Here is a 16,123-nt window from a genome sequence, read left to right as displayed (position 1 = left end):
TTGTGGTCAGAGTACTGAAAATAGCAGAAATTAAATTACTTGGTGAAATCTTCGAATAAACGCCAAATTTCGACGGCGTTTAGTCATAATAAATGCAAGTTAATAAATATGGAATATCATAAATTGCATTATCAGTATACTTTTTTGAAAATAGCTATAATACAAATAGTGTTATAGAAGAAAATAATATAGGCGTTCTTGAACTATTACGAGTAGTGGCTTAAGAACGCCTATATTATTTTCTTTTTATATTCGTGGTGGAAAGAGCACAAATCGCCTATTGTGTAGCTTTGTGTTTAACTGCAAACAAACAAATAAAATCTTAAGCCACCTAAGCAGTGTGTTGTTGTTACTGGTGGGGTAAAACGGGTTTCAGGTTGTATCTACGGAAATATTGAATAGAAGTCTAAATAGTTTCTAATTTCATTGCATATGCCACTAGTTAGACCACATTTGAAATATTGTGTTCAGTCTTTGGCTCCATACTTTAGAAAAGACATCGAATTATTTAAAATAGTTCAAAGGATGGCTACTAAAATGATACCTGTGATGAAAAGCTGTCGTACGAAGACTGGTTAATATCTCTTAAATTGTTTTATCAAGAAAAAAAAGAAGAATTAGAGTACATCTGTTTGACATGTTTAAAACTGATATTGATAATGCATCATCTTTTTTTCCTAATGGTAGAGCTAGGAAACACAAATATAAATTTCGGTAGAGTATGAAGTATCTTCAGCTATAGTGTGTTGTTTATGCAATAGGTTTCCTTCAGATATAATTGATACAGGAAATTTAAGGGTGTTCAAGAGAAAACTTAATAAACTTTTAAATACTAAGGACTGACTTTGAGTGTTTTATCTGAAGGTTTAGTTTAGTATATGAAAAGTTAATATGGATCAACATGTCTTTAAATGTTATGTTGTTTTATTATCTATGTTACATAAACTGAAAATTGCCACCATTTTAGCCCTTCTTGTAACTCAGTAGTAGGCTGAAGACTTATAATATTAAATTTTTTATATTCTTGGTATGTCAGGCTGAAGTGAGAAGGCTACTGTTTAATAACACCTTACACTTTTTACGCCATGACCAGCTTCTGGCCAAATATTTCTTCTTTCGTCAAGAAAGAGAATTGATTTATGAAATCACTGTTTAGTATTATGTGGTGTATCTTCAAACAGCATAATAATTTCAAAAAGTAATGAAATATATGGGAAAGTATTTTTAAAGTGTGGTATATAAACATACCATGCATTTTATGCCTTTTTATAGTAATAGAGTATTGTTCTAAATTTATCAGTTATTTCTGAGTATATGTCTGTTACCAAGAAAGTCATTATTTTGATGTTGGTTTAGCTGTTTTTGTTCATTGTCATACTACTGAGGATATACCGGTTCCGCCTATGAAGGGAATGGATGCAGTGCTGCGTGTTGTACAAGAATGCTGATAATTGCGTTCCTCAATGGTATGTCAAGGAGTAACTCAATGTTATAACTTTCCTTATGCCTGAATGAGAACGTCCATTCACGTGATTAGAGCTAGTCACTCTGGTTAAATATGGTGTTGCCTGCAAAGTATCAAACGTTTAATTTAAACATCCTGGTGTATGATCTCGGCCTGATCAGGAGAGTTTTAATCCAATATAAGCGACAGTATATCGTTCAAAACAAATAAGTACATTGTTTTTGTATTGCGTTATAATAAATATTGTGCTTATGTATTTCACATTGTATCCAGACTCCTTACTTCGATCTCACATACTCAGGTAATCAGAGGAACATAATATTGCATCATAATAAATACCTTGTTGAATTTCTTGTTATTATATAGGCCTATCCCTTCATCCTAAGGAAAAGCTGTTTGACCTGAATATATCATAACAGCACTGTTAACCATAACATCAACAAATAATGAAAGCATGTGTTTTCAGCAGCGTAAAACAAAAGGATCCAAATAAAAACAACGAAACTGAATTTAGCGAAAAACTAAGTCATAAAGATTTTTTTTTCGTAAGACATATTCTCAACAAAAAACTACTGCATACTGTGTAAGAGAAAGATTTAATATTTTTAAAACTTTCAGATTTGCTGGAAATTCTTCTCAAAAGTTATAAAAAAGACGAAGTTGTAAAAGTGCAAATTTTTTCCACAGTTTCTTTATTTTAAATCTTCTATTTAAGTTGAATAAATGTTGATTATTATAAGAAGATCGCTAAAGTTTTACATTACGTACACCAATGTTTTTTATTGTCCACTGCTTTTGTAAACAAATCCAACAGTTCATTTATATAATAAGTATTTAAATTAGTATCATTTTTCTAAAGTAATTTTAAACCTATCATACTGAATAGAGGCACGCCATGGACAGGTGAATTAAAGCGTTCGACTCGTAATCTGTGTGCATTGGTACAAACAAACATACTGAATATATTTTTGGTTAGGGTTGTTTTGTTTTGTTTTGTTTTAATGTACCACCCTCTAGTATCTTACGCATTTTATTTTGTTTTCACTGATGGATTTCTAAAAAATTGTTAATATCGTTTTCTTACGCATATAGTGAGAACGTTTCATCTACTGCGAGAACAAAAAACTAGCCTACTGTTTCGCCAGTTCTTTTATATGACAATACAATTATTTTAAATAATAATTAAACGACTGGCTATAAAAACCAAAAATGAAATAAATAATGTCGTGTTGTCGATTGTTACTTTGAAAGGCTTATTTGTGAATGATCTAACTAAAACTAAACTAATTACCATTACGACTCACTTACTTAATTTGGTCCAGACTTTAATAGTTGTGGTTCATAAATATTGATGATGTTCGTGGAATCTAGACCATAGCCATATGTGTGGTATCCAAGCCGACATGAATATCTCTGTAAATATTATTTAGCGAAATACCTCGTCGATACTAGATTTTTTTTGGATTACGCGCAAATCTACACGAGGGCTATCTGCGCTAGCCGTCCCTAATTTAGCAGTGTAAGGTTAGAGGGAAGGCAGTTAGTCATCATCACCCATCGCCAACTCTTGGGCTATTATTTTACCAATGAATAGTGGGATTGACCGTCACATAATGATGCCCTACAGGCCGAAATGGCGAGCATGTTTGGTGTGATGTGGGTTTGAACCCACGACCCTCAGATTACGAATCGAGTGCCTTAACCACCTAACCATGCTGAGCCTTTTGGGTTAGGAGACCATGACTAAGGACTTCATAAATGATAACAAAAGGGCCATCATTCCAGATATTTTGCAAAATTTAGTAGGAATTGTTAAATTTGTGTGCATTGGTACTTCCTGCATTCTCAGTATTTATATAAATGTGATAAAACGAATTAACTTCTAATTACTGAAAAATACTGTGGTACACTCCCATGCACGGATTTCTAACGGAGTACGTTACCGGCACCAGATAAACAAAAGGTCCAACGAATGTAGAATTCCAGAATATAGATTTGTATCTGTCCGAGAGTTGACTGAGTTATCTCAAAGAAAGTTTGTTTGTTTGTTTGTTTGAATTTCGCACAAAGCTACTCGAAGGCTATCTGTGCTAGCCGTCCCTAATTTTGCAGTGTAAGACTAAAGGGAAGGCAGCTAGTCATCATCATCCACCGCCAACTGTTGGGCTACTCTTTTACCAACGAAAAGTGGGATTGACCGTCACATTATACGCCCCCACGGCTGGGAGGGCGAGCATGTTTAGCGCGACGCGGGCGCGAACCCGCGACCCTCGGATTACAAGTCGCACGCCTTACGCGCTTGGCCATGCCGGGCCGTAATCAGTTATTTATCTGAATGAAATCTGATAAAATTCAACCTAGACTATACTAACTCTTGCAAATAGATAATAAACCTCTATACGTTTGCATTAATTTTTGGATATATTTGCAATTCATATTGATCAAATAATTCTTTTGTTGATTTGTAAAACACTTATGTTTCAGACTTTGATGGCCCGGCATGGCCAAGCGTGTTAGGGCATGCGACTCGTAATCTGAGGGTCGCGGGTTCGCATCCCGGTCGCGCCAAACATGCTCGCCTTTTCAGCCGTGGGGGCGTTATAATGTACAGTCAATCCCACTATTTGTTGGTAAAAGAGTAGTCCAAGAGTTGGCGGTGGGTGGTGATGACTAGCTGCTTTCCCTCTAGTCTTACACTGCTAAATTAGGGACGGCTAGCACAGATAGCCCTCGAGTAGCTTTGTGCGAAATTCCAAAACAGACAAACAGACTTTGATTTGAAGACGTAAATAAATTAATTACTTTTGTATTTTTGCAAAAAGTGCCATTTTTTATTCCACGTAATAAACAAAATGACTTAAAATTTTAAGATAATGAATTCAATTGCAAAATATGTTGGCAACACTTTTTTATCATTAAAGATTACGTTTATTAATGCATTTTGTGTGATTTAATATATCAATCGGTGGAAGAGAGGCTGTTTTTCGTATTACACGGGTACTTCCGGTTGACTATTGTTGCTGATAGAATTTACAAATAAGACTAATTTATTTGAGAAAGTAAAAGGTAGCTTTTACAATTTGGAAAAGGTAAGAAAATAAGCATGATTAAAATAACAGGAAAGTGGCTTGGCTTATACTATACTAGTTAATGAAAACATTTACAAATAACGTATATCTGACTAAACCTAACGAAGTCTTGTACTGCCTCGATTACTGCCATAGGGATATTATTATTATATGTTAATATAATTTATTAAAATTATATATTATAGTGTTAATTTACTCAGAGTGATGACTAATCTTGGTATTAATGTAACAATAAGTGTTGTATATTCTTGCTCTATCTGTGCAACAATTTCGATAATTGCTACTATATTAATAATATTATTACTTAGTATTACTTGCACTACTCATAGTTGTTGCTCACAAGTTATAGAATAGTACTGTATATGGTCATACATCATAGCATATTTTTCACTTAATTTGCAAATAAAGAATGAAATAATTATTACCACTAAACTGACCAATTTTTTACTATTACTACTATCTTTTCATCAAATTACATTTAAGGAAACCTTTATTTTTCATTTATGTAACCTATATCCCTAATCTCGTTATAAGTATTTCACTGTAAAACTAAAAGCTGTAACAACACCTCCAGTATATCTATCCCACAGACAGACTATTCTATTAGAAATGTAACATTACATTTGAATAAAGTTGTGCCCAAGTTTTTCCAAATGTTGAATCTTCATATTGCATGTAGAGATCATGTTTGTGAGGTTGATATATAGTTATGCATCTGATAATAGTAATATGGATGTCAGTTAGACTGATATGCTTAATTAAATTATTCTCTGTCTAATGTAGTATTTTGAAACAAAGAAATATTTAGTTTCTCTTGAATCCTAACTTTTCATGTAACTTGTTACAGGATTAAAAATTGTTTGTTTTATCACAATCTTACATATTCAACACAACTCTTAAGTATTTATCACACAGTTGAGGCTTAAAAGTTTACTTGTCTCTTACTTCTATCTATCACATTGTGTGTTAAATTCACATAAGTTATCCTTCTGCTTGTAAGAACTGGTTATATTTGTTTTTTGTCTTTAAAAGCTTCCCACATAGCCCTTCTTCAAAGTTGACCATTGGACAGCTGTACATGCTACAGTATATTTGAATAAGTTGCACAAGTAATTTTCATTTATTTTTATGTACTATTTGTTTTAACTAAAGTGTATAAAATTAACAATCTTCTTACTTCTTATAGAATCTTCAATAAGAATACTATGTAAATTGATTTTATAAATTAGCATAATAAGCTATGGATCATACATAACTTTCTATATACATGCCTTAAATATTCTGATTCAAAACTAACCATTTCTTCTTTCAAGGGTATAATTCTATTCAACTCTAACACAAATTATCACAAGTCAGTTATTTTTCACAGTGGTTGTAGACTAGGTATTAATCACATAATTAATATGTTCAATCCAGAATATAAACAATTTCTTCATTCTAAACATATATACCCCAACACAAACCTAAGCATGCAACTTTTCATGTGTATCCTTTTATTCAACTCCACCAGAAGTAAACGCAAATGCAAACAAACGTGGCAGGGGTTTAGTTTAGAGAGAGAGAGAAATCAGAAGAATTCTCTCTCCAACTGGGGTGTTCAGGAACGTTGTGGTTCCTCTTCGTCCCCTTTCGTGGAAGGTTATTGAATTTAGCTTTTTTTTTGCTTTTTTTAAAATAATTTTTTAAACTCTTTTTTTTTGGGTGAAGGAGTAAAGTTTAGTATTATTCGTGAATGAGGCACAGGTAGCACTGGAGAAAACAGCCAGATCCCGTTCAAAGGCAGTTGTCATAGTAAATGTGAACTCAAACGACCCGATTCAAGGTATGGCAATAGAGTTGCCTAGGCTGGGATCTAAAGATCCAATGCCTTAGTTTTTGCTGTAGGGGAAACGGGAGCACCCCGAGAAAAACCCACTTTCACAGGACAGGCGCCGAAAGTTTTACCTGTCCTGTGCCCGAAACCTGAAAAAGAAAAATACATGAATTTTTGCCCTTTAAGTTCCACCAGAAGTTATTGTGTGTCAGCCCTTTATCTTGGTGTAAATTATAATCAGTGATTTTCTATTGGTCATATAATTAACAACTGCTGTAATTTTTTTTTTACCTTGGCCTTGCATGCTGCAGTGTCAGTTGAAGTATCTATCAAACCACAAAGATTGAAAACTATATCTGTTTATATGTAACTTTTTTTTTAATTCTTAAATTATTTCCTTTAAAGAAATGGTTACCTTTTGTTTATTCCATATATGAGCTATCTCCTCCTTTTGTCAACTGTGGTTATTAGACTTTCTTTTACAAGGTCACCTTCAAATTATGGTGGTTTAAAGGAGTAGAATTAGAATAAATACACTGGTGGTTGTGTATTCACACAGACTTTGTCATTGTCAATGTCTAGCTGGAACTTGCCACATACTAAATAAAATGGAAGTTGACATGTGTTTCTGTAGTTTATAGTACTTTAAATAATTCAATATGTATTTTGGTTACTTATAATATTAGCTAGATTAATGTATGACATTAAATTTCTTAATTTGTAATAACTACAATAACCAAATGTGATAGGCATGGTACACAAATCTTTTCACATAACAGTTGTGTTTTGGTGTTTGATTCTGTCTAAATAGACCTAACCAACATTAGACAGTTTTGTGTTAATGAGTTAAATTACTGATAACAGTGAGGGTACCAAATTAACAACCTAAGGAGAGTGGTCTTGTTTTTTTGTGGTTTGCTTCTTATTCATAATTAAGACTATGTAATGTTAATTGTAATTGTTATTGTAGAATGTGAGCAGTTTTTCTGTGGGAGTTATTTCATAATTTTAATTATTTGTACTGTTACAATATACTAACTTTCTAATATCCATTGGTATACAGCATTAAGTGATACATTTATACAATGGAGAAATTGGAAAGGACTGTACATAACAGGACCATTGATGTTTTTTAAAGATAAGCATGGTTTAGGTGTTGTTAACCCTTAAACAGTGGGAATGTTGTAGGTAGCAGCATCAATCAATGATGGCTGCCATTTAAGGGTAAATAAAGGCTTGAAGCCAACAGCAGAGTTTTTAGTCTTGATGAAAAACATACAAACAGAATAATGGAATGTCTTTATAAAAGGTTTTAAAGTAAAGTAGGAAGACATTAACAATATTATGTTGGACTCCTTTTTATTTAGAATACTGTTTTTTGTTCCCTTTACTATAGGAAGAATAATGTGTTTAAAAATGTAGATTAGGCTATTAGTGTGATGTATGATGATGAGAAACCCTCTTGAAGTAAAAAGGTATTCTCAAGATGGCTGGTATGGGTATTAAAACTTTAATTAAAATAAAGTACAGAACAATATTTTGACCTTAGGTTAACAAAGGTTTGTTAAAGTGCTAATACTCATACCAGCTCTCTTGAAAATACATTATTAATGTGATGCTTAGCTTAAAAGTTTCAATGAAGAAGAAAGACTTTTTGAGACAAGAAACATTTAGACCATAACAGAAAAAAAAGTATCTGTGGTATGTTAGTGTCTTATCTGTTCTTCCCCATGGAATGTACTGCACATTTTCATTATAAAGTTATGTTTTTAACTATAAAGCACATAGATATAATTGTTTAGTTAATTAGCCATAGAAGAGCTCCCTCTGTGGTAATCCCTCCCCTAACACTTTTCTACCAAAACAACAACAAAAATTCAATATAAATAAATGACAGGCTCTGCTGTCATCTTTTAAAATTAGATGCCCATCTGCAGTTTTATACAGAAGATTTTGGCTGTTAATGTACTACTGCTCCTTTTTGAAAAATACCATTCTTAAAGCTTTAACTTGTTACATTGCCTCTTTTTTAAAAGCAGGTGGAAATCTATGTTAAAAAGTCATGTACAATGCTTTGATCTTTACTGGTACCATAACCATTTCTAGCATAGAAACTGTTTTTAAATGCAATACTCAGTTTAGAAAGTTCTGGAATCTGTAAACAGTGTGGTAAACTAGACATCTCTAAACATTGTTTTATTTATTAATGTATAAATTATACATAATGCATATTTCAAACATTAAGTTAAGGCTTGTTTTATTTAGTATGAAACAAAGTTTCTGTATCCTGAAGGTTCTATAGGCCTAAGTACATGTATTTACCTACTTTTACATTCCAGTAGAGTTTCCTGTTACAAGCATTTTATTTACATTCTATAAATAATTACCAGCCACCACTTCCACAAATAGTCCTTAAAATATTTATGAAACTTGGATTCTATACAGTGAAGATTTTAAACATTTTGCTACTAATTTCCACTACAATCTCCCACATTTTATCACTGTCTTGGTCAATTTATTTGTCTTCCATCCACCAAAACATATTTTGCTATTGGTTGAAAACTTAAAGAAGTTCTCAAAGCTTGCAAACTTCACAGCTACTACCAACAGTGCAGTTCTGATTAGCTTTATTTCAGCTAAGTGTCAACATGTTCTTATGGGTTATAGAAAGACTGCATTTTGAAGTACTTCCACTGTATCCACGTTCGAGTGAAAGATGGCAACTGTTTACATGTGGCCAATTTTATGCTGTAAAATCAATCTAGTTTTATTGCTAAGATAATTTCTGGCACATTTTCACATTTTAACAAGTGAATATTTATTGCAATGTGACAGTGGTTTCTCATGAACATTTTCTTAAATGTTGTACTATCAAGATTTCAGTACTGTTGGCTAGTCTCATACCTAAATGATTGCATGCCCAAGAATGGGACTTTTTGCATTTTCAGCAGTTTCTAACATTTACTGACCAGAGCACTTTTCTCGTGTTGACTTGGTACCTGTTGTTCTACATATTAAATTTCAATATCTCAGCAAAAATTATAAATTCAGTTATTTCAATTTTTTAGACTTGATAGCTTTCCATTCTGCCACATTATTTCATGTAACATGCAAAGAAAAAATGAAAAAAAATGTTCAAATTTCATTTCTGCTCAGTTCCTAATGGTTTTTACCTGTGAACAACACTTATCAATTTTTTTATAGAGTTTTTCACACCATCTGAAAGTGTCAGCTTATATTTGCTAGGAAGCTTTCATCACTTAAAAATATAATTAAATATAATTATCCATGTTTTTATTTTGCTGATGATTTTATTATAACCTTTTCTCTCTTTTCTGATTTCACAGACTGTAATCTCAACAAATAGTAATGAAGTTCAGCTTTGAAAATAACTACAAACAAAGTTTTTAAATGGTATTAAATAGGGCAGGTTATAATCCACTTGTGTAGAGTAACTAACATGAGGTGTGAATTAATTTGTGGTTTTATGAGAAAGTGACTAAACCAAGTTTCTGTAGAGAAGTGAACAATGAAATCCAATAGTTTTGAAATCTTGGATCAAATCATGGATCTTGGAAATTTCTTAGTCATATTAGTTGTTTTTTTTTTTTTCTTTTTCCTTTCTAGAAATGTTTTGTGTTAATGTATATTTGATTGAAAGCTATAGAAATTTTATTATTTATAAGACATCAAGTAAGCTTAGTTGGACTTAGCAAGTAACTAATTTGGTTTTTATTTTTATTATGTGTTTACTCGATAGTAATAGATGATTAATTATGATGGAGTGTTGCATATTATCTAAACACCTAAAATATATTTTAGGTTGTTAATGGTGAGTGAAGGACTTAAATTGTACAAACTACTAACATTTTATTACTATACAAGATTTACTTTGTTTACTTGGTTCACTCTTTGAAGGAACACTGATGAGTTGCAAATTCAGTGAAACTAGTCTACTGCAGCAGTAGTAGTGAACAAAAGAATCAATTAGGCCTCCATATTATCTATAGTGAAGTTCACATTTTGGTGAAGAAAAGAATTTAACAAATGATTTACCATTTTTTCCAAACTTGAAACAAGATAATTAAACTTCTTCACCAGAAAATTTATCACAAAACATATATGAGTAATTGACATGACTGTTTGTGCTTTGTGTCACATGAGGTATCATTTGGTTGAAAATACCAAAATGCCTGACAATTAGAAAATCAAATTTGCTGGGAACAAATGTTACCATAAGTGCAGTAATCAAGACAACATCAGGATATTTGCTGTGAAATCATAAAATTATAAACAGTTTTCTAAGTTAAACCTGAGATAAATTTTCCACATTCTACCCATGTGATATTCAACTTTCAGAGGAAGGCAAAAGCAAATGATACTTATGAAAAGGAAACAAAGTGATTTATTGTTTAATACTAGCAAAATACAGTAAAAGACTCCTAACAACTTTGTTGTTCTTAAAATAACAAACTGAACTTATCTTTTCTGTTTGCTCTGTAAAAAGTATCAAAAATATGTCAAATTATTGTAAATTTAATGTCTGTATTTTCTCTCTCTCCTTCAATATTAAAACATGCAATATTTCAAAGTGAAATATATTTAAAAAATAAATGAAAAAATTTTACAGATTATTTCTTACCATGAAATGTTTTTTGCCACCACTCTTAAAGTTTGTTGTGAAATTCTATGTCTTTACTATATACTCTCACTAATTTCAAGAACTGCTCACTCTGAAAACATTACAAACTAAAATATTTCTATATCAGTTAGAAATGTATACTAGTTGACCTACCTATCCAAAACATGAGGAAGGTAGGAGCTACCAGGTGGTAACCTAATTATAAGTGGACATGACACACACTAATGGTTTAGATTAGTAATATAGAATGATAAAGATTAGCTGTTCAGGTAAATGTGATGTGAACACAAGTGAGAAAATTCTCAAACTTTTTAGTAAAATAGATATTCAAAAATTAGATTACAAACATCCATCAAAATGTCAGATAAAACTAAGAATTTTAAATTCAAATTTCCAGCATTTTTTAATGTATTTTTATATATCTTAAAAGTTGTAATAGCTATAACAAAAGCTACTTGCATATTGTAAATAGTTCCATAATATATTCAGCCACTGCTAAGTAACTGATCTATTAACCTTATCAGTGTGGATAGCTTGCTTTGAACAAAAGTAGATACTAATAATAAAAAATGTGAATTTATAAGTTCATCTTTATTGACATTTCATCTGATTTTTATTTATTTTTTCTCCTTATTTCAAAATGTCATTAATGGTATTTTAAACTTTTCTCTTTAGCGATACTTTCAAGTCCAACGATAGGAGGATGAGTTGATGTTGCAGCAGTATTGGTGACATTGTTTTGGCTCCTGAAGGTTATTACAGCATTCACCACCTAATTGTTGTAATATGGCTAATTTTTAAACTTGTTTCAATTATTTTAATCTATTTTTAAGACTACTGGACACACTTCAAAAATATTTAAAAAATATGTTAAAACTATGAACAAAGAGTAGACTGTGGTACTGATGGGAGACTTAACTCATCAGTATTGCATGTTTAAATAGAATAAATAAACTACCAAACTAAATTGGTACTACAATGAAAAACATACACATCTGTCATTGTGTAAAACACCAAAAATATGCATTAGTGAAATAATCTGACTTTATAAATATCAAATTTATTATAAAAATTTGTTAAAGATAACTGCTTATTGTTCATTTTGTAAAACGTCTTATGTTCAGCCCTTAAAATAAGAAACCCTGTCAATAATATCTTGATCCACTTCTTCTTCTCCATAGAATCTAGAGGATTAGCATTCAGTAAATGAACTCTAATTTCAATCATCATTGTGCTTAATAACATAAAAGACCACCAGAATACCTAACTTGTAGACCTTCAATTTAAAAAAAAACACCTTAAATCTTGTTTTCCTAATATTATTTTAATGATGTTAGAGGCCAGTCTTTTGGAAACTATCATATAACCAATTGATAACATTTGATAAATTAAAAGATTCTGTATAGCATATTTATGTAAATATAATGACTCATAAATATGTGTCAGAATATCTTTGAGTGTAATCAGAGTATGTTCTGTACTGTTTTAGATCACAACGTTATTTCTGAAGATTTATATTTGTATACTAAAGCATCATTAGCACTTGTTATTCATCACGAGCCCTGGTGATGGATATTCACAGTTTTAGTGTAGAACCAATAACCTGTCATGCATGGAACAAGGACAAAACTCGTGAGTATGTTATGTGTAACATAAATGAAATGCTAGCATGGGTAAAATATTTTATTACTTTGAACACAGAATAAATTGCCCTCCAATAAAAGTAGGACTAACTTTAGAAATAATTTCAGCACACAAACAAAACGACATACAATTCTGTCATTAGCTTATGATTTTTGTATATGTGATGACCTCGACCTTTTAGTGTACATAACTTTATAGACCTTAGTCCTTGATGCTTGTGCAAATACACATACTACCATATTGTTACATTTGTTGTGGGGGTTTTTAGTCATTTCTGAACTTGAGTCCACAAGAGGAGGAATATTCAAGACACCATTTGGGGATTTGGGACACAAGAACCATGTGCTAGTGTTTCTAGTTTTCAACACAGTGGTCATACTTCATTGGAGGATATGGTGTATAAACTTCCCTGTTGAACTATGATATATCAAGACTATAGTTTTTAACTAGTTCAGAGTATTGTAATAATTCTTTTATTATTAATATTTTTATTTTCTTTAAAAATAGATATTTGAATTTTCCAGTAACTTGTATTGAAACTTCTTAAATTTTGTTAGATGACAACTACAGTGATCGTGCACTTGTATTTGTATAAATGTACAAATTATGGTCAGCAGTGAGAAACTGGATTTTTTTTCTTTCTGTGTCACAAAAGTGTATAGTGCTTGTATAAACTAAGGAATTAAATACTTAGAAATATGTCAGTGAAGAGATAGACCATCAAGTCTTTCAAACATGAATATCCATACTTGGGTTATAAATTTGAAGACTATAAATAAAAAAATCCTTATCTAGCTACACCTAAAGATAAATATGACTTTATATTTGAAACTTTATTGTTTTTTGAGCAGAGTTAGCACTATCCCCTAACAACAACGAAGTACACATTTTTGAAAGGGAAGGAAGCAAGTGGTTACTAAAAGACGTGTTGAGTCAACATGATCTTCGAGTAACCAGTATTGACTGGGCACCCAACACAAACCGCATTGTCACATGTTCAGCTGTAAGTTCAATCATACAGTAACTTGCTTCTAAATTATAAGGTTGTTGTTTTATGCCAAGCTTTTCTCAGAATAGTATGTGTAAGCAGTAATAAAAGAACATTTTGGAATTTATCTAATACATTATCGTAATTCTATGGTCAAATTCAAAACATTAAAACTGTCTGATTAATTTAACAGTTCAGAACACTAAAACTGTCTGATGAACTCTTTTTGAATGTCTACAGGATAGGAATGCATATGTTTGGACGCAAGTTGATGGAAAATGGAAACCAACCTTAGTACTTCTAAGAATCAATAGAGCTGCTACCTGTGTACGGTGGTCTCCACTAGGTAATTCCTAGGTTTAACATAGAAGAAAGTTATATTGTAAAAGGTGCACAAGTTAAAATAGTATTCCTTACAGTTCATCTTTCAGTTCCAAATTAGTTAGACAGTTTCAGTATATTTGGATTGAAGATTTTTAACTTTTTCAGTAGTCAAAGTTACTTAACAGCATAATCAAAAACTTAGTACAAAGTGTTTGAGTTACACTATTCATATAATCCAGTAGGAGACTATGTGAATACCAGGAGGAAATGAGAGATAGTTCAACTTTTGTTCTTGTGCAAAAAATTATTTATGATACACCATTGTCTTAATAAATTTTTAGAGGTTACGATACATCACTTTAGTACTCAAATTGTATTTATTTGCTTTTGAACATGGTTGAATTACATAGAATTAGGAAAGTAGTAATGTAGATATTGTTTGTGTCTAAGAAGAGGGATTAAGCTTCTCTTGACCATCAGAGACACTTGTATATCTTCCTTTTTAATTGAAAAATTATTTTTCTTGCCAAACAACTCTCTACTAGTAAAAATTTACTGTAGAATTGTATGAGTGAAAGGGAGGAGAGGATCCTGGTGGTTGAGGGGTCCAACCCTAACACACCACTTTGGCCTTGAATTTCTGTAGACGGACAGCCTTTGGGTGGCCTCCCATGGGTCAGTCGGCTAGTCCACTTGGGCTAGGGTCAACCAAGTACCAGTGTTGGAAGTTCTCAAGAGGTGTTGTGGACATTGTGTCTGATGTTGGTGTTTGGGTATAGTGCTCGCAAAACCCTGGTGTTGCTGCAATGCCCTTGCTTGACATTGTAGTGCGTCCCCTCATAGAGCTCCATGGTGGGTGGGGTCAGTGGGCACCAAAATTTCCTTTTTTTCTATGGATCCTCCAAATAAAAAATTTAAATAAAATAGTGAAAGAAATAGTCATTATGAAAATGACCACATCTTGTGAGCATTTCTGAGCAGCAATCTTCAACATCTGTACCACCTGTTATACCTCATTTTCTTATCCTATATTCTCTTTCAAAGAAACCTTTAGGGCAAATGTCCCCCTTTCTTATTCAGAAGGGACTTGCTTGCTCTCCAAAGTCAGTAAAGAAGCTTCGATCTGGAAACATATTGGTGGAAACATCCACATCTCAACACAGTAAACTCTTCTTGAATTCAAAGGCTATTGGGGATATACCTATTGAGGTTACACCTCATACTACTTTGAATTCATCACAAGGAGTTATTGTTGAGAGGGAATTGAAGAACATCCTGGAGTCGGAGATTCTTACTGGTTTCTCCACTCAAGGAGTTTCTGCAGTGAGGCGTATCTCACTCGCAGAGATGGAGTTACATTGCCAACCAATATCCTCGTTCTGACATTTATGTCACCACATGTACCTGCCACCATCAAAGCAGGTTATCTTAATTGCAGGATACGGCCATAATTCCAAACCCTCTCCGATGCTTCCAGTGTCAGAGATTCGGTTACTCAAAGATGTCATGTCATGGTTCTCTGACATGTGCTTGTTGTAGTGGCAAGAACCATGATGCCTATGAGTGTGAAACGGACCACATTATGTCAATTGCAATGTCTCTCACCCATCCTACTTTCGTTCTTGTCCTAAATGGTTGGAAGAGAAAGAGATGCAGCATTTGAAAACAATTCATAACATTACTTATCCTGAGGCTCGAAAATTGCTGTCCATCACTTTATCTCGGACGTATGCTTCTAAACTTTTTTCCACAACTATAGTGGGAGTGCAGAGAGATCTCTCTGTGCCTCCAAGAGAATCGTTCTCAAAACAAATGAAAAGCCTTTGGCCTCCATGGTTAAAACAATTAATGAATCAACTTCTACACCCATCTCTGTCCCTTCCATACATTCCAACAAACCCCAAGATCCTCATTCTTTGGTTCCAAGTACAGGCATTTCCTCAGATACATCTTCTTCTCCCACCCCAAGATGCAAAACAATCATTCGTTTGCATCCTCAGTCACTGGAATCTTATTCCAACAACAAATACCTGCCCAGTCAACCCACCTTTCAGCAGTTTTCTTTGTACAGAAATGACAGGCTGTGTGATGGATGAGTGCATGGATGGGTGGTACTGTTGGTTGATCAGCAGGTGCCCTCCCTGTCTTTGTCACTCAA

The 16,123-nt window shown here is 32.6% G+C and overlaps 1 protein-coding gene across 2 annotated transcripts in view; it reads left to right on the top strand.

The window, feature by feature from the left end:
* The first annotated feature begins 4,417 nt into the window (after positions 1-4,417).
* Positions 4,418-16,123, top strand: part of LOC143254950 (actin-related protein 2/3 complex subunit 1A-B-like) — a 28,749-nt gene continuing 17,043 nt past the window's right edge. Inside the window, exons 1-5 of one of the 2 annotated variants that reach the window (XM_076509869.1) lie at positions 4,418-4,554; positions 11,685-11,761; positions 12,499-12,641; positions 13,505-13,656; positions 13,882-13,987. In XM_076509869.1, coding sequence (XP_076365984.1) covers positions 12,578-12,641; positions 13,505-13,656; positions 13,882-13,987 — 322 coding nt within the window. In that variant the 5' untranslated portion in view covers positions 4,418-4,554; positions 11,685-11,761; positions 12,499-12,577. Of the gene's footprint in view, positions 4,555-11,684; positions 11,791-12,498; positions 12,642-13,504; positions 13,657-13,881; positions 13,988-16,123 lie in introns of both variants that reach the window. The other variant, XM_076509870.1, reaches the window with a different exon arrangement.

The sequence above is a fragment of the Tachypleus tridentatus genome, chromosome 7, assembly GCF_004210375.1.
Source record: "Tachypleus tridentatus isolate NWPU-2018 chromosome 7, ASM421037v1, whole genome shotgun sequence".
Lineage (NCBI taxonomy): Eukaryota > Metazoa > Arthropoda > Merostomata > Xiphosura > Limulidae > Tachypleus > Tachypleus tridentatus.
Note: the sequence above shows the minus strand (reverse complement) of the source record. Positions and strands in the feature narration are given on the sequence as shown.